Source organism: Pelodiscus sinensis, chromosome 1 (assembly GCF_052426305.1).
Source record: "Pelodiscus sinensis isolate ZL-2025 chromosome 1, ASM5242630v1, whole genome shotgun sequence".
NCBI classification, from domain to species: Eukaryota; Metazoa; Chordata; order Testudines; family Trionychidae; genus Pelodiscus; species Pelodiscus sinensis.
In genome coordinates, this window is record NC_143052.1 from 103,026,764 (window position 1) to 103,044,963 (window position 18,200).

General features: G+C 40.0%; 1 protein-coding gene across 4 annotated transcripts in view; it reads right to left on the reverse strand.

Annotated features, from left to right (window-relative positions):
• The window catches only part of TRIM24 (tripartite motif containing 24), a 120,462-nt gene that overhangs the window by 50,889 nt on the left and 51,373 nt on the right, over window positions 1-18,200 (reverse strand). For 3 of the 4 annotated variants that reach the window (XM_075939521.2, XM_075939505.2, XM_025178950.3), the window contains exons 2-6: window positions 10,062-10,180; window positions 6,620-6,767; window positions 2,519-2,651; window positions 1,067-1,183; window positions 163-277 (exon numbers count right to left, since the gene is read on the reverse strand). In XM_075939521.2, the coding sequence (XP_075795636.1) occupies window positions 163-277; window positions 1,067-1,183; window positions 2,519-2,651; window positions 6,620-6,767; window positions 10,062-10,180 (632 nt within the window). The remainder of the gene's footprint in view (window positions 1-162; window positions 278-1,066; window positions 1,184-2,518; window positions 2,652-6,619; window positions 6,768-10,061; window positions 10,181-18,200) is intronic. The other variant, XM_075939513.2, reaches the window with a different exon arrangement.

The window sequence follows — 18,200 nt, forward strand, 5'->3', positions numbered from 1 at the left end:
ATTTCTCTGATAGGCCTGATTTGATATTTCCACATTAAGGAGTACTAGAATGTATTTCATGCTGAAAGACAATTTTTTCTGATTTGAATGTTGATGGATTATAATTTTAGCCCCTTTAAAAGCACTAAGATGACAACTTTTTAATATCAGAAGTGAATTTACCTCTAACTGATGCAGCAAAGCTTTTCCCTTTTTGTTTATTTCTACCATCAGTGTAAATATGGCAACTTTAATATCCTGTTCCACCTGCTTTTGATTCTGACTTGCTTCAAGGATTCTGTAAGTAAAGAATAAATATTTAGATAACTGAATTGTTCAGCACCATGTTCTCAAATAACTGCCACAGAAGCTCATATTGACTCAACAAATGCAATGACTTCTTTGCTGCACAGAATGAAGTGGGCTCCTACTCACACGCATCCAGTAGTATATATGGGATCAGATGTTGCCATTAGCCAGGAAAATTATCAGGTTCATTTAATTTAAACAAAACAAAATTTAGGAATGCATCTGACCTGACTTTGATGAAAGTTTGAGAAATTCTCATTATATGAGCTAGAAAAGTGGGACGCTATGAATGAAACTCCCTTACTTAAAATGGTTGGAAGAAAAATCTTGATTTTAATATTCTTTAAGCCTTTTGGACAGAAAATACAAAAGTCTTCATCTTTTTTTTTTTTCCAATATAGAAAGTTTCTCCAGAAATAAGGTAGCCAGAAGTGTACCAGCCTCTGTATTTGTGTTTAATATTTTTAATGCACAGATGAAACAATATGTGTTAATAATTAATTATATTACTGATTGAACACATGCAACCCTATCCAGTGATATGAAAATTGCTATTATTCTGCTGTCTCAATCAATAATCTGCTCATTCTACCTGCTCTACAAATGAAATGGTAAAAAATATTTCCCAATTTGTCTTATGCATGTGTATCAGGCTGTGCTGAGTACCTGGTAATTTCCAAACAATAGATTATGTATGAAATCCATTTAGGAATACTTTAATTTGAAAGCCTTGGGTGAGTTAACACTCTTATATTCTTATGATTTAGCAATATGATACCTGTTTTGGATCTGCTTCCCTGTGTATTTTATGTATTTAGTCTTCTCCATTAGCTTGGTGATTAGTGTATCAATGATCACTTTCTGGTTCTGAAAAGCTTCTTCTATAAACTGGTACCTGCAACAATCAGTGACTTAATGAACTATTTAAACATGAACAAGAAGTTTGAACCACACTTTCTAAAAAATAGACTGCATTCTAGAATCATTACTTCAGTTATAAACTCTGTCTTAAGCAGTGTTTAACACCAAGGAAGCCCATAAAAGGCAAAATACACCTGATTTTTAAAGTATTTTTCTAGTATAATTAATGGCTTTCACACAAACTGAATACTCTTCATTTTTATGAAGAAAAGGCAGTTTGTGTGAAAGCCATTAAAGTGACATTTTAGACTTCCCCTGATAAATGCTCTCCAAAGAGAAATGAACATTTTCCCTTTCTAAAATGTTTTGGTAAGGTCCTCTTAAACAACCATCCTGTTTAAGGGCAAACTGAGAAAGTTGTGAACTATATGGTCACACATATTACAGTCCCAGTGTTTTTAAGGGTTCTTTGTTTGAAAAACTGCACAGCAAAGATTTACATTTACAGTATAACCTCAGAGTTATGAGCTGATCAGTCAGGCACACACCCCAGCCAGGTCTACACTTGGGGGCAGTGGCAAGCTAAGATACACAACTCCAACTACATGAATAGCGCAGCTGGAATCGACAAACCTTAGTTCAACTTCCCCTGCAGTGGGGATGCTGCAGTGTCGATAGGAGAAATGCTCCTGTCGACTCCCTTTATTCTTCTTGCTCCGGTGGCGTACCAGAGTCTACAGGAGCACGATCAGTGGTTGATTTAGCAGGTCTTCACTAGACCCACTAAAATCAATCCCCAAGAGATCAAATGCCACAGTGGTAAGTGTAGACAAGGCCCTCATTTGGAACTAGAATAACACAATCAGGCAACAGTAGACACACCCCACCAAAAAAGGAAATACAGTGCAGCGCTACATTAAAGTACTAAAAAAAAAATGAAAGGAAAGCAGAATTTTCTTTTGTAAACTTTCAAGTCTGTATTAAGCCAAAGTTCACCTGTAAACCTTTGAAAGAACCATCATACTATTTTGTTCAGCGTTATGAATAACATCCATTCTGGAAGCGTCAGGACTCTGAGATTCTGCTGTAATTAAATTGCCAATAAAGGAAAGTCTTGTGGTTAAAAAAAAAAAATCATAGTGTTAGATGCTGGAAGATCAAGATTCCAGCAGATTGAAAATCTTCATAAAGGATGTCTATCAGTTAACTTTAGTTTATTCATGGGTTATTTTATAAAAAAATAATTTTACCAGGAATCCTGCTCAACAACATAGCTTAGGCTGGTACTGTAACGTATTCAGAATAAGCTCAACATCTTTCATAAGGCATTTGCTACTAATTATATAAAATGTGCAATTTACTTTGGTACCTGTGCTCTTTGTGTTCCAGTAACTGACAATCCCGGCATGTAAGTTTGTCACAGGTCTCACAATAGAGCTTCAACTGTTCCTTTTTGTGGAAAGGGCAGAAAACAGGGCGCTGACTGTTTACACCAACTGCCTCTGTAGAATAAAGGAGGAATCACATTTCTATTAGCTAGTTGAAACTTAATCTTATTGGCTTGGGATAGACTGAGAAGTTCGTTAGTTTCCAGCTCTCCAATTTTGTCCATCTTGGAATTGTTGGATTTTTATAATTTCTTCAAGTCTTGAAGGCAGGCAAGGAGGTCTTCTCCCACCCCAGTGCAGTAACACTCCCCTCCAACAGTTGGAGTACAAACATATAAGGTGCTAAAGTGATGACACAGAAAAGCAATTGACCAGTTGGTTGGTGACCACTACCGTAAAGAAAGTAGATTTGCACTGGAAACAAAACAAACACTTGTCTGATTCTAGAACCCAGAAAACTCAGAAAAACCCAATAGTTATAAGTCAAACAAGGCTGTGAATTCTCACGACAGACAGAGCCGGCCCAAACTACGGGCTGACTGGGCGACAGCCCAGGGCATCCGATTGTAAGGGGCGCCATGCAGTGCTGCCGGGCCGGGCTGGGCAGGTGCCGTGCGCCTGGCGTGGGGCCGCACGTGTGCCGTGTGCCTGGAGCACAAGAACGAGCCGCGCGCCTGGGGGCGGGCCAGCACATGTTCCGCGCACCCGGGGCACAAGAATGGCTCGGACCGGCTCTGATGACAGAGCAGCAATTATAAACTGGAATTTCTTTACAATACCTTGATAACGAAAGAACAATCATTCACATTTTATTGAGCCCAAGCCATCAGACAGATCGGGGATTGATCGGGGATACAGAATTTTTGACTTCTTATTCACTTGTTAAAACCATGTGCCAGCAGTAATAAGAAATTAACATCTAACACGGGGGTCGGCAACTTTTTCAAATCAAAGAGCCAAACTACATCAAAACTCAGAACAAGTGATCAACAAAAGAGCCAGTATAAGAATGTCCATTTGTATGACTGAAAATATACAACTTAATATTACTAATAATTGACATGATGATTAATAATAGCATAAATGAAACACTGCCTGCTGCAGAATTAGGACTGCATTTCCTTGCCCTTGTAGCTTAAGGTTCAACTCATTCAAATGACAGGTAATGTTGACAAGTTAATAAAACTTGAGCAACCAGTCACAGTCTGAAAGCTCAGTGTGTTTGTCATTTTTGGATTCAAAGGGTGTCAATCTCATTAAATGCAGGCGGCAAAACGAGACAAAACTTTACCATGAGATAACCAGCAAAAGATCAGGTTATTCAGAATCTACTTCCTCAAGCAGTGACTGAAATTGACAGTGATTAAGAGCTCGAGCAAGAATCCAACTGACAATCTGAACAACCAATCCCATTACACTTCCGAGTTCGATTCCACAAGATTGTGCACAAAGTGACTCCTAATGCACAATGCAATGAAAGTTCAAAAGCAAGTGGTTCAGCTGTTCTGACAAAAGAGTAAGAAATCCCCTGCATTTGCCAACCATGGTAGGTACACCATCTGTACACAGACACAAGATTATCCAACTGTACTTCTCTCTCATTTACAAAGTTCATCACAGTTTTAAGGATGTCTTTATTTGCCTCTTGTTTGATTTTTCATCGGTAATATTCTCAGTCATTTCTTTGTGCACAGCATTTCCACAATTATATCATCCTACAACACACAACTGATTAATGTCACATATGTTGGTTGTCTAGTCCAAAAACAAACACAAAAAGTAAGCAGCTGTACTCAAATTTTGTATTTGTTCCTTGTCGATTTCATGGACCATTTTCACAACTCTGTTGTGAACGGTTTTTTCCGATAATGGCATGTCTTGAATTTTCTGTAAGATTTTTTCCTTCTTGTGGAACTCGTCAAATAGTTCACGACCAATGCATCTCTTCACATAATTCCCTTGTGTGAAAGGCTTCCCCTCTCAAATAATGCAGTGTCAGGCCACAACACTCGTGGAGTTTGAGCACCCACCTTTTTTTAACCATGCCAGTAGGCTATATTGTCCAATGTTCATTTTTCACTGTAGATCCTCATATGCTTTTCTTCAAGAGTCACCCTCGGGGTATTTTGTAGCAAACGCTGCATGTTTTGTCATGAAAGTCTTTTTTGTTTGTTTGTTTGAGAACAGTCTCTAACCATCTCTTCACATAATCCCGGTGAGTAAAAGGCTTCCAGTCTTGAATAATGCTGTGTGAGCCCGCAAAACTTTCAGAGTTTAAGTTCCCAACAGTTTTTAGCTATGCCAACAAGCTATTTTGCTCAGTGTTCCCTTTTCACTGCAGCTCCTTGCAGGCTTTTCCCCCCACACATTACTCTGAGTATTTTGTAGTGAATGCTGCGTGCCATGTCATGAAATGCTGTTCTATATTTGATTTTTTTGTTTTGTTTGAGGACAGTCTGTCACTACAAATGAGACCATGTGGAGATCCAGACCTATCCACAAAGTCCACTCCTTTTGAAAATTTCAGTACTCATCATCTCCCACCATTTTTACTGCTGGTGGTTACAGAGTTTACTATCACATTGGATGATGGAAAGATTTCTTGACCAATCAAATAAAAAGAGAATAGGCACAACCTCTAATGAGTGGAGAGGATGGTTGTTAAAGTGAATAATTAAAGGTGAAATAGACAAAAATAAATCATCTTGACATGAGTAATTACGCGTATTTAACATTTTAAATTATTTTTTCATTTTAATTTAAAAAGTCGTGCATATTTTGGGAATGACAAAAGAGCCATATTTGGTTCTGTACTGAGCCATATTGGGCTCTTAGAGCTATAGATTGCAGATCCCTGATCTAACAGCTGATCAGTAGCCAATTCTAAATGAATTGACAGTCTTGGACTAGCTTCAGTGGACAAGTGTTAACAGCAAAAGAGTAACACCACAACATACAGTGAAAACTACATATGCTCAGTACCTTTGAACACTCAAATAATTTGTTAAGCACCTAAACCTGATGGCTGAACGTTAAAATTGGAATTCTAGTTACTTAACTAAAACATTGCAAAGAAAGTTGAGAGCTACGCAGTACAGGAGGCAGCTAGTAAGGAATCAAATAAGAAAATGCAATTTACTGTGAATTCAGCTGCTGACTACTTTTGACTCACCTTGTAGCCTAACAACATATCAAGAACATTAAATACGGTAGCTTTCAACTTGATTTTTAAGGTTAGTAGCTGGTTTGAAAGCTATCCTTTGGCTATGAATTACAAGAATAATAGCCAAGCTCACATGTGTGTATGCAAGACATGTGAGGCTAGGTGAGACAAAATCTGAACAAGCCAATGTGTCCAACACACCTATTACAATTTTACAAAAATAACTGCAAAACATATTTAAAGTAGAAAAAAAGTATTTATAACTTTCTTCCTAAAGTTTCCTCGGCTTTCTGAGTACTTTTCATAGCGCTTAACATATGCCTCAAAACTAGTTTTTAAAACTTTAAAAAAAAATAACGTAAAATTATAAACTAAAGCTACACACTTTAAATGCAATAAGACATGCTGGGATATGTATTAGCAGTCAGATGTGCAATTCTTTAGCTGCTGAATGCCAGAGGAAAGCACCAACAACCTACTGTTGCATTCCCTATGGTGGCTTATTGTAGTTAATTTAATGTTAATAGTTGGTAGAGCTCTACAATGTGGAAGCCAAGTAATTTGGGAAATGCTAGAAAATAGTTTAATGTGGGGTTCAACCTCTATGGTCAGGACGTCCATAGTCCAGCAACATCTGTGATCTGGCATCCCCATGGATGCTCCCGAATTGGAGCATTCACTGGAAAGAGCTGGGCCGCAAGCTCAGCAATTCCTGTTCCCCCTTTCCTCTCCCATGCACCCTCATATGCGGAACACGGGAGGCAGAGGCAGAGCAGCTGCGGAGCACAGCCCTGGAGTCTGCAGTGGAGGCTGGGAATGCAGCTCGACCACTGTGGGACTCAGTGCGCTCCCAGGGTTCATCGTCATCCCGTTTGGTCAATGGCAACCTTTCTGCTGCCACCAGAACAAAATGCGTTACCTGGTGATACTTCTTCTTTCTGTCTGACTGTATGGTCCTTTGTGAATTTAACCCTCTGGTGAGCTCTGATGCAGGTCTTGCATAACCATTCTACACACTCCACACAAAACCCATTGGCTTCTGCATTGTCTTCACAGCTTGTGCAGACCTGACAAGAGGAGGAATAAAAACAGCTATTAGGATCAAACTAACCAATAACTACAAGGTGTAAATACATCTTATGCATTATTACTGGTGAGTCAAAGTATTTTTCTTCCTATCTGAAGTATAGGACACATTCTAATTAGGGCTGTGAAGCGATTGAAAAAATTAATCGTGATTAATCGCATGCGCTGTCCCTTTGAAATACTGCGGCAGCGTTTCAAAGGGGCAGCGCTGTGGGAGCCCGGGATCAGCTGGAGTTCTGAGCTGACCCCAGGCTCAAGTGCAGCTGTCCCTTTGAATTGCTGCCCCACAGGCAGGGCTGCAGGAGCCCAGAATCAGTTGGAGTCTGTAACTTTAAAAAATGAAACTGCTGAGCTACAGTTCATCTTCAAGTTTGACACAATCAGCTCTGGATTAAACAAAGACTGTGAATGGCTTGCTAACTACAAAAGCAGCTTCTGCTCTCTTGGAATTCACACCTCATCCTCCTTGATTGGATCCACCTCCTCATCTCCAGCCTGATCCTGGCCTGCATATTTATACCTGCCTCTGGAAATTTCCACTACATGCATCTGACGAAGTGGGTCTTTGCCCACGAAAGCTTATGCTCCTACACTTCAGTTAGTCTATAAGGAGCCACAGGACTCCTCGCCGCTTTTAAAAAATGAGTAGTCCTGTGGCACCTTAGAGACTAACAAATATAAAGGATCATGAGCTTTTGTGGGTAAAACCCACTTCATCAGATGAGTTGGAGTGAAAAAACAGAATCAAAAATATATATAAAAAGGCGCCACAGGACTATTCATATCTTTTGAGAAGGAAATCAAGACAGGGATTATGGATACCTCTTACTTTCACTTAGAGATTTGACCTACAAAAGAAAAAAGAAAAAAATCAGGCTCATGCTTTGATTCTTTAAAGGAAAGACCAGAAAGGCTAAGAATTCAGGTCCTTTTCTAGGCTGCAAGACTATGGAGAACTAAAACTGTGATAATGCAAGAAGAGCCTAGAAAACAAAAGGATGAACAGAGAGAAGATGAGTTTTAAACATCTATTTGTTCTGCTTGAGTCCTGCATAAGTTCAATGGCATTTTACATAAAGGAAGCATTGTTAAATTCAACACCTTTAACTAAGTTTTAGAACAGGCAAGTAAATATCCTTTTTTAACAGTTTAGTTAAAGGGTAGGGAAGAGAAGACATTCCTTTTATTTCTAAAGTGCAATACAAGCAGACATAAGGGAAAAATCATTTAAAACAAAGTCTTTCAGATATGTCAAAGCAGCAAAAAGGACAGAAGCCTTTTTATTTTTATTTTTTTTAAAGGCCTTTCCAGGTCACCTTTAGCAGTCATAGCAAGTAAACTTTTTAAAAGCCAGAACATTTAGAGGAGTTCAAAAGATTTCAGAAATAAAACATCTTTTCTAGGATTCCAAGATCTTTGTCTACTCTTTATCTGACATACTTTAGGTTTTTTTTGGGGGGGAGGGGGGCTGGTACAAGCTGTTAGGGATGGAAACACCTACAAGACTCTTCAGATGCTGTTCAATAATTCCAAGCAGGTGCTGCCAAATGAACTAAAGGTTGACCTCTCCTCAATGGGACAAGCTGAGACATGAATAACTACATCTGATTAAGTGGCAACCAGTTTGTTTCAATCCCTTTTGCATTTGGAAAAAAAAAAGACAAAAATCAGATTTTACTGTACAGTTTTAACATTCACAGGAATTCCTTTACAACTTCCCTAAAAACCCACACATTCTTAATGTTACTCAAAAAATCCTTTATTTTCTAGTAATTGGGAAAAAACACTTTGCTATATGACCTCTTTTAAATGCTCATTTATTTCCTATTAATCAAGATTAGAAGGTTGTTCAGTATTAACAATTATGCTCACAGGAAAAGCTTATATCTATGTCTACTTTCTCCTTAGTAGTTATATTTGTAATGGCACCAGACACTCATTCAACTCTCACAGGAACATCAATAAAAGCTGACTATATTCAACACATCACAGAAAAGTCCCTAAATATATCTTTGTATGTGTTTTTTTTTTTTATTAATAGAAACACTTAAATCCAGGTAAGGGGACAGACGTCCTCTTAGAACGTGGCAAAGGTTACCACAAGCAATAAAATGGCCTGTTTAGAAAGAATGTCAAGCAGGTAAATCTGAAGGACTATGCAGTCACCAAGTGTTCCAAAACGTGCGAGTCCTAACTGGTTGCATGTAACTGCCCACACCACAAGATGAGGTAAAAAAATGGTATCTGTATTGTGTTTTGATTTAATGTCAATAAATGAAAAAAATCACCAAGAATGTCAGCTTATTTGAACTCGTCTTCTCCATGCACCTTTAAGCACACAAGGCTTCAACTATCAGCTATGTGCTATTTCAAACTCTCATACTTAAATTCACCACTTCCCTCCTTCACTAGCTGCCTTTATCACAAACTCAACATGTCAAAAAACCCCAAACACTGATTTTTCTTCTAACAGACTTGCAAGGTTCTGAAATCCTCATCACTGGTGGTATTTATGAACCAACATCTGTCAGGGATGGTAAAGTGCAGGGGCGGGTAGTAAAAACAGCGGTGGCCCATCAACATTAGTCCCTGGCAGGCTGCCAATACCATGTTTACCTGCGCCTCTGCAGGTATCAGACGATCACAGCTCTTGCCACTGCTCTCATTGGCCATGAACGGCCATCTGCGGCCAAGAAGATCTGTGATCGCCCGATACCTGTGGAGTTGCAGGTAAACGTAGTGGTGGGAGCCCACCAGGGACAACTCTGGTGAAGGTGGTCTGGCCCCGCAGACTGGTATTTGCTCGCCACTGGTATAGTGGGTCCTACCTCAGCAGAGGTGGCTAGGCTCAACAATCTCTAAGGGTCCATTCCAGCCCTACATTTCTATTTTTCTATTGTTCCAAGTCATTCTGTTCTCTTGTGCTAGGAGTTCTCCTATTTAGGGGCGTCTACTGTAGGTGTTCTGTGATGGGTTCAGGAAATTTCACTCTAGTAAGATAATATGTATTTTCTTTCTTTAATTTTGGGTACCTCCCTGTGATCATTGAAATATCAGAAATTTAAAACCATTTTTTTTTAATAAGTTACCACCACCACCACCCTTAATATGCTACCCCATTTTCGATGGCAGTCATAAATAAGATACATGGCTATTTTATGCTCTTTCTACCTTCCTCTCTCCCTGACTGCAATACAAAATAATCAAAGGTCACACAGAAGCTGAGGAAATACCTAAGCACCAAAAATATGGAGTTATATTTTAAACTTATTCACCTGGTTTGATTTTTCCACTGTACTGCTGGGAACCTCTGTGGTGTCCTTCACAAAAAAGTTATCAATGATGTGTCTCTCTGCACATTCCTGGCTGCAAATTGGACAGCGGATAACACCAACTGGAGAGAAAAATAAAAGCAAGTTCAACTGGCAAGAAATCTTTAAGATTTGTAGGCTTATCAAATAACTTCAGAAATATAGAAGAATACGCTTCTGAAAAGTTTTTGTAGAATCCAAGTGATAAGATGCCAATTTGTAGCCACTGTCAACCCCACAGCCTTTGTGTGTGTCACTAAATATCTCAGTTCCTAGTAGCGTCCAGATACTTTATTTTAAATAATCAGTTTTGTTGTGAATACTGTACTGATTTCAGCCCCATTGCTATTCAAAACTACTTGTCTTCCCGTGACCAGTATGCTGCAAAATGACTACTAACAAGTCAATTTATAAGGTACCAGATACATTCAGCAGAGCTAGAGGTACATAATTACAATAGTGGTGAGAAAGACATGGAACTCTTGCGTAATAATCTAAGACTACAGAGATGTAATCATTTTATGAACTAGGAATGTGAATGGTTAACTAGTAAGCATCACCATTACAAGATGATGCTTACTGCTTATGATTAACTAGCGGAGGCGGCTGAAGTTATCTTCAGATAGCGTGCACCTATGAAGTGTTAGCTAATTGTTCTACACAGTGAATTATGTTCAATACACATTCACCAATGGATTGCACACACTTTCAACATCCTTGTCAAAATCACAGTAGCAATCTATGCCATTATTCTAGGTATAACTCTGGAACTTTGTTTTCATGAAGTCTGATAGCTGGTAAAACTTAATGACAACAGTGCTGAAAACCCAGGCCTGGTGTACCATAAAAAGTTCAGATGAGGACTCAATCTTTGTATACATATCTACACTCAAATGTGTCTCTGGCCAATGTAGGTGGTCTGTTACAACATAGTAAAGCTGCCTCCACAAGCAATGTGGCACCATGGCTGACCTACTGAGGTTGCAGACACTGTCACCTGCATCAGCCTTAACAGCCAGCCTTAAAAGTCATCCAGCAACTGTTTCAATGCTCCATTCCCTGCTTAGGTCAAAATAATGAACTCCATTGTCCTGTAGTATTTCTGAAATGCCTTTTTGCAATTGCTCACCTTGGTGAGCATGTCTAGAAACTCTTACTTACGTGCACTGTGCAATGTTTAAATTTAAAGATGGTGACTGGTGCAACCCTAAGACACAAGTACTGGTTTACCATGATTTTACTCATATGAAAAGAAATACAACAGACAGAGGCAGAGTTGGCATTATGTTGCTTTTTGCTCCCTTCTTGGGAGGAGTGAAGGAGAGTGACAGGTTGTATACATAGGAATGTTCCTTGTATCCTCCTGACAAATCTCTAGGAAACTTTCATTGCAGTACTCAAATTCTCTCCTTTAAGTGTTTAGGGATAGCTGCCTTATTTCTTCCTCTGCAGTAGGGCATTTTCCCATGCCACTATGTGATAAAATCAGATGGAACCACTGCAGTGAACAGGCTAGTAGCATATGGACAGAGTGGTTTCACAACACTAGAATCAGTTGGGATTTCTCTGCCTTTTTTTACCCTCAGTAGTGAGAGATCAGCTAAAGCCACTAATGCCTGTGAAATATAGTGCCAATATTGAGTGCCACTGCCTTGTGGAATAGAGACTGAAATTTTTGTGCATCAAGCAACCAAAATACCTACCCCTCTCAACTAATCCACCCTGGTGAACCATAAATCACCATGACCGGGATGGAGAGAAGAGGTGCTCCAAAGTGTTGATAAGTATGTCTTACTCCTGTAAAAACTTTTTAAGTAAGTCAAGGGAGTTTTGCCTTATCTTTTCCTTTTCTGCTGTGACTGTAAATCCACAACTGTCTTTAAATCAACCACTGCTGTTGCTACAGCCTTGAGGATGCTCCCTCCACAGCCACAGAATGCCTTAACATGATGAGGAGGGAAAAAAAGAGGACTAGGGATGACATGTTCAGGGAGATCTCCCAAGCCAATGCTGTGTAAGTAGGGTTGCCAGATGGTTTCAACAAAAATAACGGACACACTTGACATTACATCGCAATCTTCATTACCTCTTATTTAGAAAATACCAGACATTTCTGTTTTCTCAATTTGTTTCCCAAACAGAAACTCAAATACTGGACTGTCTGGTTCAAAACCAGACACCTGGCAACCCTATATGTAAGACTGGGAACAAAGAGCCTGGAGGGCCAACATGGCAGACAACACAAAAAAAACTACAAAATACTAGCTCCCTGGTCCCTCAACATAACTAGTGGCATTATGGGCTGTCCCTAGCAGGACCTGGATCAACCCCTAGTGCCCCAGGACTGAGGTAGTTACCACCATCACCACTAGGTTACCAGGTCACAGGCCCGACCCTCCTGCCTACATTGCATGTAACTGAATAGTTGTGTAACCACATCAAATTTTAGCGGTTACATAACTATTCAATAGTCCCTGGAGGAGGGGCCTACAGCCAGTGCGCTCTTGGGGAGCCCCCTGATACAGAAGCAGCAGTATGGGGTATCAGAAGCGCAGGGTGGAAGGTGGGAGCCGGTCCACAAGCAAAGGCAGTTTAAAAACCAGCTCCCTGTGTGTATCACCTCTTGCCACCCCACCCCCCGCCCCTCCCCTCACACCACTGCACCTCTATCAGAGCAGAGTGGAAGCCAGAGCAACTTCCCAACCTGCTATACTCTGTTTCACTATGGTAGCAAAAAGTGGAGTGCCCCATCCCCAGCATGCTCTCCAAAGCGATGCAGCACTCAGGAGAGCAGGTTGTGGCTGAGGCTAGGGATGGCACTACCTGCTGTTGCAATGAAGCGGAAAGCAGTGGGCTGGGAGGGTAGTGGAGCAGAGCAGGCTGCCCAATCACTCTGGCTCTTGTTGCCATGGTGAGTGCAGGGAGGGTCACACCCCTGCTGCTGCCCCACACCAGGATCCCTCCCGCTGCCCCACACCAGGATCCCTCCCCCCAGTAATTCCCAAGCCTATCCCAAGCCCTCAGCTAAGGTGAGAGGCCACCCCATCCCACAGCTGAGGCAGCCGCTGCTGGAACAGCCACCCTGTACTTCTCTATGGACAGGAATCTCTGGCCGCATCCTTATACTCTTACCTCGGCTTGCCAGAGAACAGTTAGGAAAACCACAGCTTCATGTACACCAACTGTGATTTTTCTTGGATGGTGTTCATGGTGCCCCAAAAGACTACATTTGTGAACTGAAAAAGGCATTTGCTGCTCTTACAATTTCCAAGTCCCAATCTGCTAATGCATATTTAAAGTTTGTATTGCCTTACCTCTTTTTTTGCACATTTTTATTTTCCAAAAATAGAAATTTGACTGGGAAAAACAGTTATTTTTTTTAGTTCACAGTATACTTGGAAACAGTGAATTAGCATCTGAGCTTAAAATTGCTAAAGTGAATTTTTATCATATTTTACAGGCAGAGTAAATAGAAATAATGGTCTAAATACCGGAGGCGGAAGCAAACAGTATTTGTCTCTGTGTACCAATGAAGCGCTTTGAAGAAGAGAAACTATATACAACCCCATTTTAGATGAGGGACAGTGAAAATCCATACCAATAAAGTGTCTGAAGAAACAAAATAAGAATGTTCTAGAAAAAGACAAAGTATTTAATCTGTTGTTCTCATATGATGCCAGTCTTTATTGCTCATTGTGGGAAAATTGTGCAAACATCTCTGCACTTCCTTCTAACTTGTTCCTTAAGCATGTAATAACATCCCTGAACAAATCCAGGGGGCAACTGAGCTCTCTTCCCACAAATCCCTCTTCAAGAGGCACTTCTATGATACCTATTACAAGTCTGCCAGGCAATGACTGTTTCGTTGTGCAATGGTGAGGGCAAGCTGGTTTTTTTAAAATCTAAGATTTGGAAACATCAAGTTGTGCAATATCTATATAACTGTATTATGTAGTTTGCATCATCCTCATCCTTCCATGTTTGGCCACCACCTCTGCCAGTGTTTTGCCTGAAATTACTATAATCTTTTCAGTGTGGGGACATACCAATTTGTGTTTGTGCAATGCCTAACGCAATGGAACCTTATGCTGATGTATTGGAGAACTCAAGTATTGATAGCATAGTACTCAGTGTTCAAGTTATTTACTTGTTCCCTTGTTGTTTTTACTAACAGTCTCCCCTAAATAAATAAAACTATGGGAGAGGTATGTTTTGGGGGCAGCAAAACTTACAACTTCAATGTCCAGGGCTCTAACTCTGCATTTCAATCACTCAAAACACTGACTTTCATAGGAAACTACCATGACCAGAACTGAAGGAAAGTTACAGTACACTATCCAAATTTCAGCCATAATAAATATGAAGGGTGTGTGTGTGAAACTGATGTCAAAACTAGGGATATTTACACGGTTAACTGATAAGCCTGGGCTCATCAGTTAACTTTCACAATAGCATTCACAACCCCCAGGCTGCCTCTGTATCAGAGGCAGCTGGGGGAGGGGAGGAGGGCAGACAGGCAGGAGCCGGTGCTCAGAGATTAAGCCGGCTCCCTGCAAGCACTGGCTCCCACCTGTGTCCCCCCCCCCCCCCGTGTCTAAACGTGTAACCAGTGAAAATTTCATTGGTCACATGTTTACAAAAATAAATGTTTGTTAATCTCTGTAGTCAAAAACTTCAGGGGGTAGCCATGTTAGTACTCTTCTTCTCTAATTGCTATCCTATGATCCATATCTGCTTCTTTTAACTATCTAATTTTTAGGCGCTTATAGAGTACCAGTTTTGCCTGTTTGGTTTTCCCATTGATATTTACATAACCTCTGCTTTTTGTTTCCCACTCCCTTCCATTTTTTCCCCTCTCCCCCCCTCCTTCTCACCTATTTATTTTGGGTCTTCACATCCAAAACTCAAAACCCCAACCATCTGAAGAACTGGGCTGTGCCCATGAAAGCTCATGATACCATCTACATGTTTTGGTATCAAGTGCTACCAGACTATCTGTTGTTTTTTAAACTTTACTCTGTAGTCAAAACAGTCCTTACATTCCATAAGTAAGATCTGAGTACATAAACTCATAACACTAGAACTTTTATTAAGAGCTTTGAGATGTTGGTGTATGGTTCAATTGTACATTGAAGGAAGCTTTCCTGGGCAAAAACATTTGAAACTTTCCTCAGGGTAAGCACCACTGTACTATAAGATACTGACCCTATAAGAGGTAAGCTAAGTTGCTGTCTGGCATTTTGAACAAGTCATTCTCTTCTCTAGTGCCTCTAGTTGCACTGCCAACAGTGAAAAACATGAGAAAGCCAGCTATCTACAGTCACATTATGAAATACTAGTTATCAGTGAAGATCATTAGGTGACATGCCTCTGGGCCAGAAGGTTATGCATTCAACTCGGCATGTTAGTACGAGGCTCAAACTTGTTGCTGATATTGCAATCCACAGTGCTCTTGCAATGTTAGAAGGAAATTTTTTCAACTGTTATATCTGTATAGACAGCTGTTATAGGCCATAGTGAGTCTATTTTAGACTTGACTGCACAGAAAGGGTCAATATAAATATAAGAGGAGTGAGGATTTACAGTTGTGGAAGGCATACAAAAACAGCAGCTACTGGCAGGGATAGGTAAATCTCTCATAGTCCCATAGTTCTAATAGAGTCACAGTGCTTATTGAAATCACCACAAGGGCAGAGTTAAGGCTGCATGGGAGTAAGGTATGACAGATATTACCTTAACTCTGCAGTTCCTCATTTTATAATATTGATTTTGTTTTGTTTTGAAGTATTTCTAGCTTCCCAGAGGTTCAAGTTTTCAGCTGTCAACTTCTATGTTCTAGGAAGGCATAAGGCACTACTAACCAATTTTAGCTCCCTTTTAAACAAACATTTGTTTACAGACCATATGTACTGCATAGAATGGATCTATCAGAATGAGAAGGTTGAAATCTGTTTCTGGTCTGACTATTCTGTGTGAAGCAAAGGACAAGAACTAGAATACATTTCAGAAGGAAGCTAGAGAAAAGGAAGTAGAAAAAAAAACCCACATAGCCAGGATTGGTTCTAGCTCTGGCTGATTTTTGACAAGAGTAATTTGTTTACAAGCTGACATATTGAAGATGCAGAATTGAAGACTTAGACCATTACTTACTAAAATAACTTCTTAGCTTCTAGAGCATATATACCAGTTTACTTAAGGGAGGCTTTTGATCTTAAGAGCATGCAGGGGTAGGATGTTCTCAAGAGTGAGCACCACCATTTTAAAAAAATGTAACAGCAATATCCAAATCAGATTAGATAAGACAATTTTGTATTCTCCCTGGTTGGCAAGACTAGTAAATTAATCAGTTAATTCAAATTAAAAAATTTAATGTAGAAATATGCGCCTGGAGTACCACCGGAAAGTACAGCTAGTCTTCTAATTAATAACTTACCGATTTCCCTCATCAATCTCAGAAGTGTTAAGTGAAGAGGCCTTAGCTACACCAAACAATTGAATTGATATAAGTATAACTAGCTCTGTGTGTCCTCTTTAATCAAGCTGACTTAATCTGTTCTTGTCTTTGCTATGAATGAGTTTGTTAGTAACTAAGGGCATGTCTACCCAGCGGGCAAAAAATCAAATTAAGCTACGCAACTTCAGCTACATCAATTGCATAGTTGAAGTAAAAAAAGTTTAATTCGGCTTTTGGCACTGTCTACACAGCAGGAAGTCAAAGCAAGAACTCTTCCTTCAACTTCCCTCACTCCTCCTGAAGTGAAAGTTACAGGAGTCAGAGTAAGTCGTCCTCCATCTTGACTATTTCAAAATCATGGCTTGCTGCGTAGACATGTTCTTTGTTATTTCAGAATAACGTCCATTTTTCCAAAATAACTCTGCTGTGTAGACATAGCTTAAGAAGGCTCTTAAAAATTTTATCTAGCATCCACTAAGGATGTTTAATAGCGACTAATTGACTAATCGAATAGTCAATGCATTTTGCATCGACTACTCAATTAGTCAATAGGGCGATTCTGCCTTTAAAGTGCAGCAACAGCTTCACACTTCAAAGGTGAAAGTGCTGCATGGAGTCCAGGATCAGCTGGGAACTCCAGCTGATCCCAGGCTCCACCCGGCACTACCACTCTGAAATGCCGCAAGGAGCCCGACGCCAGGCTCACCGCAGCTTTTCAAAGCGGCAGCACCACATGGGTGTGGCTCCAGGCCTCAAATGGCACTGCTGCTTTGAAGTACCCCCTCCGCTTCCCCCCCTTACTCCCTCTTTCTGATAGTTACAGGATTCAGAGTAAGAAAAGGGCGGAGGGAGGAGAGAAAGCAACTAGTCAACTAGCACATCGACTAGCAAATACTTATCGGATAGTCAACTAGTCCTTCACATCCTTAGCATCTACACTAGCATTATTCTAAACCATTCAATTTCAATTACCTTTGGATACCTATCTCGCTTTCCAATTCAGTTCCCAGAAGCAATATGGAAAGATTTTGCAAGGCTACTGAGGCATTCTGTGACAGTAGTGAGAAGATCAGCTCAATAGTTAAATCTAGTGTGCATTGGCACTGCACTAAATTGGTTAAACTTGCTGAAAATTAGTCTGTTCTAAATAGTAAATAAACTAGTTGTGAGCCATTTGTAGATTTGAGATGGCTATGCTTGTGCAGAAGAAACATCCTACAAACAAACATTCTAGAGGTTTAATGAAAAAAACCAACAAATGGTCTAGTAGCACTTTGGTTTTTTCCTGTAACAGACTAACTCTGCTACCCCCTGAAGCTCTAGAGGTTTAATGGCTAAACAGTGCCAAAATAATCCAAGCCAAAGCTTAAATGTTTTCTCTTCAAATGGATATATACCCTGTTTTCAACCGGGAACTTCTGGTTTTGCTAATTATATATATATGGCCAAGCATATTAGTTAGCATTCTAAAAGGCCAAGTGACAGAACTTTCCAACTTCACAGAAATTCAAAGCATATAAATTTAGTTGATGCAAGATTTTATAACTGATTAATTTTTAAAAAGTTAGTATTACATACAATGTTCCCTCTATGTTTTTTTATCAATATGCAGAATAAATTTTGTTGTGTGCACTGAGGTACGTGTGGAT